Source organism: Toxotes jaculatrix, chromosome 7, assembly GCF_017976425.1.
Source record: "Toxotes jaculatrix isolate fToxJac2 chromosome 7, fToxJac2.pri, whole genome shotgun sequence".
NCBI lineage: Eukaryota > Metazoa > Chordata > Actinopteri > Toxotidae > Toxotes > Toxotes jaculatrix.
In genome coordinates, this window is record NC_054400.1 from 20508878 (window position 1) to 20523372 (window position 14495).

The 14495-nt window shown below is 44.1% G+C and overlaps 1 protein-coding gene across 1 annotated transcript in view; it reads left to right on the top strand.

Annotated features, from left to right (window-relative positions):
* The first annotated feature begins 385 nt into the window (after positions 1–385).
* mvb12bb (multivesicular body subunit 12Bb) overlaps positions 386–14495 on the top strand; it is a 35957-nt gene continuing 21847 nt past the window's right edge. The window contains 4 exon segments of the mRNA XM_041041456.1: positions 386–448; positions 2016–2114; positions 6898–6993; positions 8842–8932. Of these exon segments, the coding sequence (XP_040897390.1) occupies positions 2025–2114; positions 6898–6993; positions 8842–8932 (277 nt within the window). The 5' untranslated portion in view covers positions 386–448; positions 2016–2024.

Below are 14495 nucleotides of genomic sequence, written 5' to 3' on the forward strand. Positions count from 1 at the left end.
TAAATAATGAAATTCTACAAAGCATATAAATTAAGTTTCACTGCAGGCTGGGCCCTTAGTTAAGATAAATTCAAGTCACTCTCCAAAAGGGAATGTAAAAGGCAGCTTACAACAACACAGCTCATGAGGAAAAAAATAAATAAATAAATTTAACGGTTACAAACCAGAAACAGTGATAGCTGTGTGGGAACTTATTTAATTGATGATTAAATAGAATAAAATGTTTATGAAGTTTTCTTTTATTTTCTAAACAAAATTAAATAAAATGAAAATTGAAAATAAAATAACATAAAATAAAAATAATCTGATCACGATCATTCAGGTACTGGGTTTTGGTTAATAATTTACTACCCATGATACCCGGAAGTATTTACCTCTCAGAGGTTGGCGGGGTGAAGTCCAGAGTTGAAAAGGTCACAGAGCTCCGCAGGACGACACGTTTAAACAGGTAAAGAATAAATAACGCATTAAGGGCTCTGGTTTTACAGCTTCACTTCTGTATCTAATGGCGCAGAGACTTTCTGGTGGACCTCTATCGATTAAGCTACAGCTAATTCATATTGCGGGGTACACATTAGCTTTTTATCAGGTTAGCTACAGCACCGTCACCGTCATGGTGACGGTGCTTCATGTTTAGCTCTGTGAAACACACATAATGTCATTGGCGCTAATAACTTACCTGTAGTGAAGCGGTTTGCCCACATTTAAAACGCAAATAATGGGAAAAGGTTGAAACCTAAAGTTAGCATTTATCCTTAAGGTCCACAAGAGTTGTTGGAAAGAATAATGGATTGTTCCTACATATTAGCATAAAGACAATAGGCTGTTTGGATATAGAGTGTAAACCAGATTTGTTTTTAGATATTTGTCAATTATGTGACCACAACAGTTGTTCTGAAGTTGGCTCTGCATAGTGGCTCATTGTTTCTGTATATGAACATGATTTCAGATGTATGTAGTTATGTATGTTAAATTGCCATTCAAGATGTTAGCTAGCTAACTAGTAAACTGATATGATTTGAAATGTGTTTGAAAAATATTTATTACTCTCGGTTGATAGGTTAACTTCCTCACTCTCACTCTGTTTGCTAATATGCCTGTGCTACCTTATGTTTATGAAGACAAAACTTTAAGTGTGCCACAGTCATTATTAACCTAGTATTGGATATCACAGACACACTATACCATCCAGGAGTACACAGTGGTGTTTTCCACTGGAGACAGAAATAAGTTTGGATGGATTTTTCTTTGGTCTGTGTGGATGCGTCTCTAAGCCTTGATGTTGTGCTGGAAAACAAAGCTCATTTTGAACAAATTAATGTTACAAAGAGGTTCACCCTATTAGCTAATTTGCTATCCTGTTTCATTTGAATAAGTACAGCTATCTAACATTTGTTAAAGAGACAGCTGTTTCTGGAGTAAATCCCCTAATTTGATCAGCTTAATTGCAATAGATTTCGTAAACATCAAGATTGAATGCAGCAACTTTGTCAGTTAGTACAAGAATGCTTTAAACCTAATCTAATAAAATTGCATAAGGGAACCTTTGCAAAGCCACTTACCCTGTAAAAGGCTTGCATACCCATTAGGCAAAAATTCCCTTAGACAGGAACAGATAGCAATTGATTGGGACTTCCTTGAAAATATGTGATCGCTCTGCCTAATTTGTGATTTGGTGAAGTCATTGGGTGGTCTCCAAATGCTGTTTTGTCACTGGTCTCACTTGTCATTCGATCCCGGATTAGGCGGCCACTTTTTCTTCTAGATCCTAATAAGCCTCATCAAGAAGTCAATAATGTGGTCATTTTAGCCAAGAAAAACCTTGTCCGTTCTCCATGCATTGACCCAGAGAGATACCGTTCTCATTTTGTTTCACCATCTGCACTTTGTGCATATATTCAGAGTTTCCATGTTTAAAATAATCTATTTTTTTTAATTGAACTGTTGATCGGTGTTGTAAGTTTTCTGTGGTGAAATGCCAAAAGCATGATGAGACCCTTCTGCTTTTCTAAAAGATCTCCAACATGTCTGAAGTGAGCCAGCTGCCTGCGGACCCCATTTCTGCAGTTGGAGTCATCACTTCGCTCAGCAAGGCCCCTGATGGCTACTATGTTGTGAGTAATCATTTTAAACTATAGATGACTTATATTTTGAAGATATTGGTCGGTTTAATAGTCTTGGATTAAGCTTAGAATTTATTTTTATCTCTTTTAAAAGTCACAGGTGCAGTTAGAGGGTTTGTCTTTTCTCTCTGCTGTTGGTTGTACATGCAATTGTTGTAACTGATTGTATAAAATAACTCACAGCCAGGATGCTGGCAGCTTTCCAAGGTGTTTTTTGTTAGAGCTGTTAGATGACTTATTCATTAAGTTTACTTTGATGATTAGGAGGATTCCCTTCCTGACATTGTTATTGGTTGCCACCAGTATTGCAGACACACCAGAGGCAAAAGTTTAATGATGCTTGGTTGATGCCCGCCAGAGACATTGACGTTTACCTCCATGCTTCCCTTATACTCAAGTACCACAACAACTACAACGTTAATAGGAGTGTGTCAGGATGTAAAGTAGTGCAGGATGGGCTGTTTTTTTTATAAACTTTCTTTGGTTGTGAAAGAGTTTGAGGTTTAAAAAAATGAAGAGAGTGTAAGTTTAACAAAAAAAGCTCAAGGGCAGATCTCTCTTCCTCTCCCTCTCTCCCTCTCTTCCTATTCAAGCTTCTTCTTGCTTTCACCTCTTACGCCCCCAAACCCTCCCTCTTCCCCCCAGTTTTTATCTCTTCCTGCTCCACCCTGCACACCCAGCTTGTTCTAATCTCTGGCAGATGATGGTGGGTTGGCATCAGAATGGAGCCACTGGCAGGGAAACTGTGTACACACCACACAGTAGTGACAAACAGAGAGAAACCCCATCAGACTTCCTCCTCTGCTGCTCCAGTGCGCCAGTACATTTCAGCTGATGTGCAAATACTGTGCATGTTCTGGGGGGCTTGAAGCTGAACGTGGCATGGATTTACTACTGTAATAGATTTTCATTAAATTGTGTTTGTGTTAACCTGTAGGTGGCACAGCAGTGGTTGGAAATTTGGAAATAGTTTGGACTCACTTCATCATTCAGAAAACGAGATAAACATAAACAAAGGAAATTATTACTGCATTCAAATGCAAAGAATCACTTTATGCCACTACATTCAACAGCTTATTTATGTTTTTGGAACATGAGTTGGATTATGAATTTATACTGCCACAAAAACAAAAACAACTAGGGTGTAGTGTAAACAGCACTGTCCCCTAAAAGTCGATTAGTCAGTGCATCAGTTGAGAAGCCCCCAGGGGTTAGGGTCTTGTTTTGTTTTGTTTTTTTCTGACAGGCTGTAAACTTTAAAAATCCAAGTGTAGTCTTAAATTTACCGAACCACAAAACTAACTATGATGGAAGTAGAGATTGGTGATGGAAACAGAGGACAGCACAGCACCGGGCAGCGTGAGGCAGGGCAGCACGACTCATTCCTGTTGGCCGCTCCAGTACTTTCACCTCCGGTATCCGGCGGACAGAGCTGTCAGCAGCCCAGCAGGAGAGATACTCTGTGGTGTGGTTAGATTTTAAAGCTGAGCTATGACCAGGACGCCAACTTTTACTTTCTCTTGCTGTCAGAAAATCTGATGCTTGCACATCCAAGATGATGAGCAAAGACACTCAAATGTGAGTTTTTAGACAAAACATGAGAACAGGTTTACGCTACCGATAACTCAAAGCCTGTCTGTAATGCTATAATATTCAGTGATATAATTCAGTCTGTTTCATTTGTAAAAAAACATATAAAATATATAAAAACATATCCTTCAAGGTGATACAATATCAGTGGTATATCTAAGTAAGTCAGCCTCCAAGATAAAATTCAGGGCCTTTCAGATACAGAAACAATGCATTTGTTTCCAATGCATTTGTCCCATCTTCAACCTCGTCTTTTGAGGATCACTATGTGGTCTTTCATCTGCAGAACTGAGATACAAACAAAAATATCAACACTTGGTATCAGTGTTACTAATGCAGTACTGAGAAGGGGAAGTCTCAGGATATTACGCTGTATTGATTTGTTTTTCCTTTCATACTAGACTTCTTTTCAAATTCCTCCTTAATACCTCCTGCTTACCATACTTACCATACTTTTTATACAGCAGATCAAAGGGTTGATTAACTCTTTTGCTCTCTGATACGGCGCGCTCACATCTCTGAACTTGAGCAGGTTGTTCCAACACAAGAGAGCACAGGCCCAGATCAAACACTGCTCCACTGGGATCAGGAGCTTTGCTGAAGCACCAGCAGCCACCCAACATCAAACGCCATGAGTAGACTCATGCATGCTCACTCTCTGTGCACAGGTTGCAAAGGGGATAAGCGTGTATTTCAGATTCACCTGAGCATTTGACATGTTATGCTCATGAAGTCATTGATGAAATATACACTAATTGGAAGAAGCCCAGTGCTAGTTTCTGATTAGCTAGGATGCCTGGCTTCACATATGCAATAGCTTCTTGTTCGTTTTGAGGAGGTACCTGTACTTTGAAGGTATAGGTTGACATTTTTGATAAGATTATTTGCTTATCTTGCCAAGAGATACCATTTACATGTCTGTGAGCTAAGTCAGGAGCTAGGGCCAAAGGAACTTGGCTTAGCATGGAGACTGGAAGAAAGGGGAAACAGAGAGAGTCAGGTTGTTCGTCAGCTGGCTGGTAGGCATATTTTTTAACGTTGGAGAAAGCCAAGCTAGCTGTTCCCCCTTCTTCCAGTCTTTTGCTAAGCTAAGCTAATCACCCCCACCATGCTCTAATGCTAGTCTCAGTGCACAGATTTGAGAGTTATATCAATCTTCTCATCTAAATCTCTGCAAGTAAGCCAAAAACCCCATTTCCAAAGAAATCAAACCATTACTGAAAATAAAAGAACATTTCAAAGGAACTGCAGCTGTAGTGCTTTAATATATAGTCAGAAGTCAGTTTATCTATTTTAAATTGAGAGAAAGGATCCAAAACATGTTTTTCTTTTCAGTTTTCTGTTGTTCTTTGAAGGGACTGTTTTATTCCCTCTCTGTACATTTCCTATGTCTTCTCCATCTGGTTTCACTCTCCAGAGATTTTTGATTGTATACCTTAATATCTTTGTATTCACAGCTGTGCCTCTCAGTGCTTCATAGCAACTTGCTGGTGATGTCGGTCTCCAGAGATGCTTCACAGGAATATTCAGCACCCCCTAAAGACTTGTTTCATAGGTGGGCTTTTAGATCACTGTATGCGTAAGACTTTAGGAAGTGGCAGTTGAATCTGTCACTGCATTTTACATCAAATGATATAGCAATATCATAATATCATAGCGGTGAAGTCTCTTATTAGACATGTGGCATTCATCTTGAATGGATGATGGAGCCAGACAGTGTTAGGCTTGAAAGTATTAGAGCCGCCGCAACTTTACACATGCCTCTCCTGCCGTGGCTCAGCAGTTGGCGTTTCACATTCAAGCTGCGTAGCATCCTTGCTGCCGGCGGCTGTGGCAGGATGATGCCTGAGGTGCCTCCTAGGAGGACCGTGCCCTCGTTACTCCTCAACTTGACTTTGGGTTTCACAAAGCAAGCCCTTTGTTTACGCTGACAGGATGCGCTGGCTACTGACCTGGAAAAAGTGGCCAAGACGGGTTGTCTTGTAAAGAAGAGGGAGTCTGGTGATGTATAGGCTCCTTCTGGGACCTTTCATGGAACTGCTGTTGGAGACGCCCCGCAATCCCTCTCTCTCCGCTCGTCTTCTGCTCTTTCTCTCTCTCTCATCCCACTATCTATCTCTGTTCCCCACTCTAGTCTCTGCTCTCATCCCATCTAGTCAGTGGTGGTTTTGCATGAATCTCCCCATGCCATTTTCCCCCCACCCAGTCACCAGGGTCATTCATCATTATTGTCAAGGGGGTAATATGTGTGGGTGGGTGCAGAGATCTATGACTTCTTCATTTGAATGAACCTCATTAGATTGACTCTTCTTTGTAAAGGATCCCTTTAGAAAATAACCCTGGCAGTTATTTAGGTGATTCTCACATGATAGCCAATGGAACATGACGTTTCAGCCAAGCGTATTTGCTCGAACGATGGAAGAGTCTCTGTGATGTACTCTGCAGGTTATATTTTGCTTTATCGTTCTGCCCTCCACACCTACATTTACATAGCAATGTAGTTTAGGACCTTGAGCTTGACTTGTGGTGCCCACATGCTGTCAATATGATGCAATTTATTTTTTTCTTTACTGACTCCACTGATCATTTACAACTATGACTGAGCTTTATTGTACAAGGACAAGCTATTTAGGTCTCTGGATTTAGGCTTATTTAAGCATACCTATGGAATTGCTTTAAATTCTTATCAATTTATTCTTAGAAAGCTTGTCTCATTAAATAATAGAATGAATCCACATAAGAGGTGTAGCAGTAAAATTATTGAAGGTGCATGTGCAGTGTTCTCAGTTTACCTGTGTCTTGGTACACAACAGTAGGGTTTTTTTTTGTTTGTTTTTTTTTTAAGATACATTCCACATTTACCGCAAATATAATCCCTGCTTTCCCACATATGCACATTGAAGTTTGGTTTCCTTATTAGAGCAGATCCTTGTCAGGGCATCTTTAATCAGCCTGGTCCCAAGGGATGATATTTTTAGCCACCTTTTTGGAGGCTAAGACTCCTTTATCCACACAGAGCACTAATGAGATGGAGCGCTAGTGTAGGCAAGCGTTAATTAAGGCTAGTATGCAAGGGAAGAGGCAAAAGCAACACGCTCGTGGCATACATACATTAACTTTATCCCACCTCCTGCATGTTTTTTTCACTCCTTGTTTTTTTTCTCTCTTTTTATTTTCCACGTAGGTTACACAAACAACAGATGGCTCTGATGCCGACCTGTGGAAGGACGGCTTATTCAAATCCAAGGTCACTCGCTACCTCTGTTTCACCAGAGAAACTGTAAGTGTGAATGTAAACTTCTCGCTTTCCCTATGCATTCTGCGCTAACACATCATCTGCAGCACTTTTTTTTTTTGGTCTGTGCCAGCGGTTATTATCTCAGTTTTTGTGCCACCAGAATATCTTCCTGCTCTTTTGCACTTTGATCAGTGAAAGTCCCATTTAAAAAGACCATCGTCGACAGTGCAGTTTTAAACTTTTACATATAACGGATTTGCATGCATATTCTAGATGAATAATAGCTCATAGAGATGTTTTTCATGTTGTAGGCCCTCCTGAGGATATTATTTATGTTTATTCATGAAATAACAATGAGCTGTATTTTAACTATTCCAATTTATTCAATCAGCAGCGTCCCTGTAGAGAAAACGGTTACCAACCAGTGATTCTTGAAAGCTGATGTACATATAACTGTGAAAATGAAAAAAACTGCTTTTTATGTAGGAAATTGCTCCACAAAAGATGCTTTCAGGGTGGCTGTGCTATATATATAGCTCCCAATTTGAGCAGCGGCGACTCTTCTGTGGCTGAAATGATCTTTGAATGTTTCCCATAATCCTATTGGGTCATTTTTGGACTCATCTGCTGCCTGCAGTCTACAGCTGATGTGTTGTTGCATGGCTGTCAGTAGCTCTGTGGCCATAAATACACCTGCTTACATCTCCTGGATATTCAGCCTGTCCAGCCTCAGCTCATACAGCCTCCTATTGGCTGTCTATTAATTTGCAGGTAGATAATACAGACAGTATGGTAAACAAAACCTGCATTTTTGTTATTATTTTGCATCAACTCAGTTTTAGGACTTAATCAAGTATTTGTTATTTAATTAATTATTTCTTTTTTTTATTTACAATATGTCCCCTAAAAGCCAGACAACTTGGCAGCGGTTGCCTCGTGCCTGAGCTCAATCTGCTCCTCAGTTTAGTATATAGCATACAAATAGCCTTTCCCTAGTTCCTGTATATTATCTTAAAATGTGTGTCCACATTGTTTTAAAGACTGTGACACAAATAAAACATGACAGAGCCATCAACAAAGGCTGTTTTGTCTGCCAGTCAATGGAGCTCCCACTGTAATTGTCTATGACAAAAACAGATTCTGTAAAATTAGCCCCTGAATTATGTGGGGGGAAGTAAATAGTTTGTGATTTATCATACTCTAGGTTGGAGGTAGATAGCCCCTTTTGTCAGACCCTGATGGAAAAATTCTCTCCAGTAAAAGGGGAAAACACTAAAAAAGGTTCCATGCATAGTAATAACATTCATCCATATTCCTCCTTAAGTCAGTATAAAAACTATGAATAAAAAATGTCTCTAATGGTAATGACTGTCGGGCAACAGTAGCAGTGGAATCCAGCCTTTTCGGACACATCAAGTCACGCCTGGCTCGCCCCACTCTCTACTGCCGCTGTGTATTATTGCAATTTATTATGGCAAAAAATGAAAATGTAATGGGAGGCAGGGAAGAGTCATGCTTGAAAATGTCAGCTACACAGTCCCTGATTGTTTTTAACCAGTCCCATTCTGTTGATCAGACTGTCTGCTCTGTCTCCCATCATCCCACAGCTTCTCACCAAAAGGTTGAGAATGATTACAAGTTCACAGATGCATTCTCTCATTGCAAAAAAAAAAGGCTATTAGAGAGTAATTACTTCAGCTATTTTGTCAACCCTTCTCTTTAGAGACTTCCTGAGCTTTTAGTAAATCATTGACTCGATTATCTCTACATTTTCTTTTCTGAGCCCTCCAAAAAAATGACTACCCTTTTTCTTTTTCTTGCTCTCTGTCCTTTTAAAAGTTGAATTTGCATACATGACTTTAAATTTTCTGCCTGTGCTCTCTCTTTCAGGGGCCCGATGTTGTTGTGGACATGAAGCTGACTGACATTAAGGACACGTTGCCAGAGGGCTTCACACCTGTGCAAGAAACAATGGATACAAGTAAGTAAACAGTCAATACCAACCACAGACTCACTCTCCTCCTCTTCTTGTTTTTTTCACTCTCTGACCATCTTATGTGGAGGTCCTCAGGGGCAGCTTTGCTTGAGATAGTGAATGTTTTATGGGTGCAGGTTAGCTTAATTTATGGCAGACTGTGGGAATAAAATAAACATTTTGCCCTGGAGGTACAAGAGAAGAGAATCATGAGTCATTGTTTATCTCAGCTGGAGCTGTGCTTTTCTTTATGAGGGGCTTATTTATTTATGTATTTATTTGGGGAGAGGACGAGTGGAGGGGGGTTATCTAATATTAATGAAATGCATTCCCCAATGCTTTAGTGCTTTTTGAGTGCTATGTATTTCCCCCTCACTATCCTTGCCTTGGAAATGTAATAATATTTTGGTGTGGGGAGTGAGGACAGCTTGTTTATTATTTTTATTATCATTGCATTTACACTTCACTTTCTAGTGTTGCTGGGGAAATAAATGAGCGAGGCACAGATGCAATATAGGGAAGCATGGCAATGTTTTGTTTTTTTTTTGCCAGAATGAAGAAAAGAGATTATGTTTTGTTTGGCTATGGTGTAATTTAATGTTTTATTACTTCATGTGAATCCATGTTTAATGTATACATGTGGCATTATGTATGAGTTGCTATCTAGAATCTCCACTTTAAATCCCTGTTGTGCACTAAGGCTGATGGAGGATTCACTTGCTTCTGTCATTTTACCTACTAAAATGATAAAAATGATAATAATGCATGTGGATTTTCTGGCTTTCTTCTGTCCAGTCATTTCCCTTTGAGCATAATAGCAAGTCACCCAGAAACTGATATTGGCTAATCTCTTATTCTGAGACTGGTAAAGACTAAACGGGCAAAGTTGTTGTGCAGAGTCTAAGTTACAGGCCAGGACCCAAGAGCAGACAGAGAGGGAGTGTTCAGAGGGTTTATTGACAAAAGGGCAAAATAAAGCAAAGGAAAGAGGAGGGATTCCGGAGTGGCGTCGCGGGGTCTGAAGTGGCGGGACGGAGGCAGGAGAACAAAGACCGGGAGCGTCACAGACGATGACGGAATGATCTGGCGAGGGTGGACAGGAACGCTGAGCCTCATATACTGTGGAGTAGACTGATCACGCCCAGATTGTGCACAGGTGCGCGCAATCAGCCTGAGCTGAGAGGTAGGAGTAGGGAGGAGCCCCCCCGGAATCAAACACCTGAAACACACCCACACCTAGGGCACACACACACATACAGCCCCATAACACAACAAAAACAACAGAAAAACCCAGAGGCAGCAGAGCTGCCTCATGACAGTACCCCCCCCTCAACGACCGCCTCCAGGCGGTCCACCAGGCTTGTCAGGGTGTGCAGCATGAAAGTCTCTAATGAGCTGAGGATCCAGGATAAGGGATTTGGAGACCCACGAGCGCTCCTCCGGACCATAACCGTCCCAGTCCACCAGGTACTGTAAGCCCCGACTATGGCGGCGGACGTCCAGCAACCGGTGGACGGTGAAGGCCGGCCAGTCATCCACCAGCCGGGCGGGCGGCGGGGGAACGTAAGGGTGGGCTAAGAGGGCTGGAGGAAACAGGTTTCAGCAGAGAGACATGAAAGGTAGGATGGATACGCAGAGATTTGGGTAACTTTAACTGAATAGCAACAGGGTTAATAATCTTGTCTACTTCAAAGGGGCCTATAAACGTGGGAGCCAGTTTTCTCGAATCTACTTTCAAGGGAATGATTTTAGAGGAGAGCCAAACCTTCTGACCAGGGGCGTATTCTGGGGCTGGGGTTCTGTGACTGTCGGCGTGGCGTTTAAAGGTGGAAGTGGACTTGAGAAGAGCTCTGCGAGCGTCTCTCCAGACTCGTCTGCAACGGTCAAAATGCGCCTGGACAGATGGGACTGCAAGGTCTCTTTCATCCTCTGGGAAGAGGGGCGGCTGATAACCTAGGGAACACTCAAAAGGTGACATACCGGTCGCTGAAGACACCAGGGTGTTGTGAGCGTATTCTATCCAGGGGAGATGTGATGACCAAGAGGAGGGGTTATGGGAAGAAAGACAACGGAGGGTGGTTTCCAAATCCTGGTTGGTCCGTTCAGATTGGCCATTTGACTGAGGGTGAAAACCAGATGTGAAGCTGGCAGTGGCCCCCAGGGAGCTGCAAAAGGCTTTCCAGACCTGGGATGTGAATTGAGGGCCTCGGTCGGAGACGATGTCAGAGGGGATGCCATGGAGCCTGAAAACGTGGGACACCAGGGAGTGAGGGTGTGCAGCATGAAAGTCTCTAATGAGCTGAGGATCCAGGATAAGGGATTTGGAGACCCACGAGCGCTCCTCCGGACCATAACCGTCCCAGTCCACCAGGTACTGTAAGCCCCGACCCCGGTGGCGGACGTCCAGCAACTGGCAGACAGTGAAGGCCGGCCAGTCATCCACCAGCCGGGCGGGCGGCGGGGGAACGGATGGAGGGCTAAGAGGGCTGGAGGAAACAAGTTACAGCAGAGAGACATGAAAGGTAGGATGGATACGAGCATCCATCTTGTCTACATCAAAGGGGCCTATAAATTTGGGAGCCAGTTTTCTCGAATCTACTTTCAAGGGAATGTTTTTAGAGGAGAGCCAAACCTTCTGACCAGGGGCGTATTCTGGGGCTGGGGTTCTGTGACTGTCGGCGTGGCGTTTAAAGGTGGAAGTGGACTTAAGAAGAGCTCTGCGAGCGTCTCTCCAGACTCGTCTGCAACGGTCAAAATGCGCCTGGACAGATGGGACTGCAAGGTCTCTTTCAGCCTCTGGGAAGAGGGGCGGCTGATAACCTAGGGAACACTCAAAAGGTGACATACCGGTCTCTGAAGACACCAGGGTGTTGTGAGCGTATTCTATCCAGGGGAGATGTGATGACCAAGAGGAGGGGTTATGGGAAGAAAGACAACGGAGGGTGGTTTCCAAATCCTGGTTGGTCCGTTCAGATTGGCCATTTGACTGAGGGTGAAAACCAGATGTGAGGCTGGCAGTGGCCCCCAGGGAGCTGCAAAAGGCTTTCCAGACTTGGGATGTGAATTGAGGGCCTCGGTCGGAGACGATGTCAGAGGGGATGCCATGGAGCCTGAAAACGTGGGACACCAGGGAGTCAGCTGTCTCTCAAGCGGAGGGGAGTTTGGGTAGGGGAATGAAGTGAGCGGCTTTGGAGAAGCGATCGACAACTGTGAGGATGGTGGTGTGCCCATTGGAAGGGGGTAACCCAGTAACAAAATCGACAACTATATGGGACCAGGGGCGTTGTGGTACTGACAGGGGAAGTAATTCACCAGCAGGGGTTCGGTGGGAGGACTTTTGTCTGGCGCAGGTGGAGCAGGCAGCGATGTAATCCTGAGTGTCGGATTCCAGTGTGGGCCACCAGAAGTGGCTACGGAGGAGAGAGAGGGTTCTCTTGATAACGGGGTGGCAAAAAAGTCTTGAATCATGGGCCCACTGGAGGACAGAAGAACGGACGGACTGGGGAACAAAGTGTTTGCCAGGGGGACCAGTACCAGGATCAGGCTCCTCCAACAGAGCAGTTTGCAACTCAGTCATGAAAGGCCAGGTTAAGGCTCCTATCACACAGGAAGTTGGCAATATGGTATCGGGAGTGGAAGGTTCGGCTTCAGTGTCAAACTGACGAGAGAGAGCATCAGGCTTGATGTTTTTAGAGCCAGGCCGATACGTGATGGTGAAACTAAAACGACCAAAGAATAGCGCCCACCTAGCCTTTCGAGAATTTAATCTCTTGGCCGACTGTAGGTACGCCAAGTTCTTGTGGTTTGTCCACACCACAAAAGGCAGCTCTGCCCCCTCCAATCAGTGACGCCACTCCTCCAAAGCCAACTTCACTGCCAGGAGTTCTCTGTTGCCAACATCATAGTTGCGCTCTGCTGGGGAGAGACGGCGGGAGAAATAGGCACATGGATGGAGTTTTTGGTCTGTGGGGGAGCGTTGAGAGAGGACGGCCCCTACCCCCACATCAGAGGCGTCCACCTCAACAATGAACTGTCTAGCCGGATCAGGTTGGGTTAAGATAGGAGCGGAGGTGAACCGTCTCTTGAGCTTGATGAAAGCCCACTCCGCCTCAGGCGTCCACTGGAATGAAATGGAGGTAGAGGTAAGACCTGTCAATGGAGCTGCAACAGTGCTATAGTTGCGAATGAAACGTCTGTAAAAGTTGGCAAACCCTAGAAACCTCTGTAGCTGTTTCCTATTGGATGGAGTGGGCCACTCCGACACGGCCTGCACCTTGCCTGGGTCGGCTTGCACCTGGCCTCTTTTTATGATGAAACCCAGGAAGGTGATGGTGTCGGTGTGGAACTCGCATTTCTCTGCCTTGACATAAAGCTGATTCTCCAACAGCCTCTGGAGGACCAGGTGGACATGCTTGCGATGCTGATGGGGATCCTGGGAAAATATGAGAATATCATCCACATATACAAAAACAAAACGGTTCAGAAAATCCCGTAACATATCGTTGACAAAAGCCTGGAAAACAGCAGGTGCGTTAGTTAGACCGAAAGGCATGACCAAGTATTCAAAATGGCCGAGAAGGGTGTTGAAGGCTGTCTTCCACTGGGAAGGCTGGGAGAGGTGGAAGGGCGAATGATCCCAGCTTTGAGTGAGTCTTGTATGTATGTCTCCATCGCCCCCCTCTCTGGCTTGGACATGTGGTAAAGTCGGCCTGAGGGGAGTGAGGAACCAGGTAGCAGCTCTATAGGACAGTCGTATGGTCGGTGAGGTGGAAGGGAAAGAGCCTTACTTTTACTGAAGACTTCTCCGAGGTCATGATACTCCGGCGGCACCGAGGACAAGTCGGGTTGTTGAGTGGTGGCTGATGCTGGGACAGAGACTCCACGAAGCGGCCGATTTGGGCCACTTGCTGTCCGAGAGTCTGCTGTTGATCCATGATGTCCTGCAGGATTGGATGATGGCGGCCAATGATGATTCCCTGGCTGGAAACCGCCTCGGGGAGCTTCTCCATGTCCATGTTTATGGCCAGATCATTCTGTTGTGCAGAGTCTAAGTTACAGGCCAGGACCCAAGAGCAGACAGAGAGGGAGTGTTCAGAGGGTTTATTGACAAAAGGGCAAAATAAAGCAAAGGAAAGAGGAGGGATTCCGGCGTGGCAGGGTCTGAAGTGGCGGGACGGAGGCAGGAGAACAAAGATCGGGAGCGTCACAGATGATGACGGAATGATCTGGCGAGGGTGGACAAGAACGCCGAGCCTCATATACTGTGGAGTAGACTGATCATGCCCAGATTGTGCACAGGTGCGCGCAGTCAGCCTGAGCTGAGAGGTGGGAGTAGGGAGGAGCCGCCCCGGAATCCAACACCTGAAACACACCCACACCTAGGGCACACACACACACATACAGCCCCAAACACACCAAGAGAAAGAGAGAATGGACAAAAACAACAGAAAAAACCCAGAGGCAGCAGAGCTGCCTCATGACAAAAGTATAAGTGGGATTTATGAATATATATTTCTCCTGGAAGTTCAAAATGTATATAGATTATTTTTTCAGCCTGAAACTCAAAGTA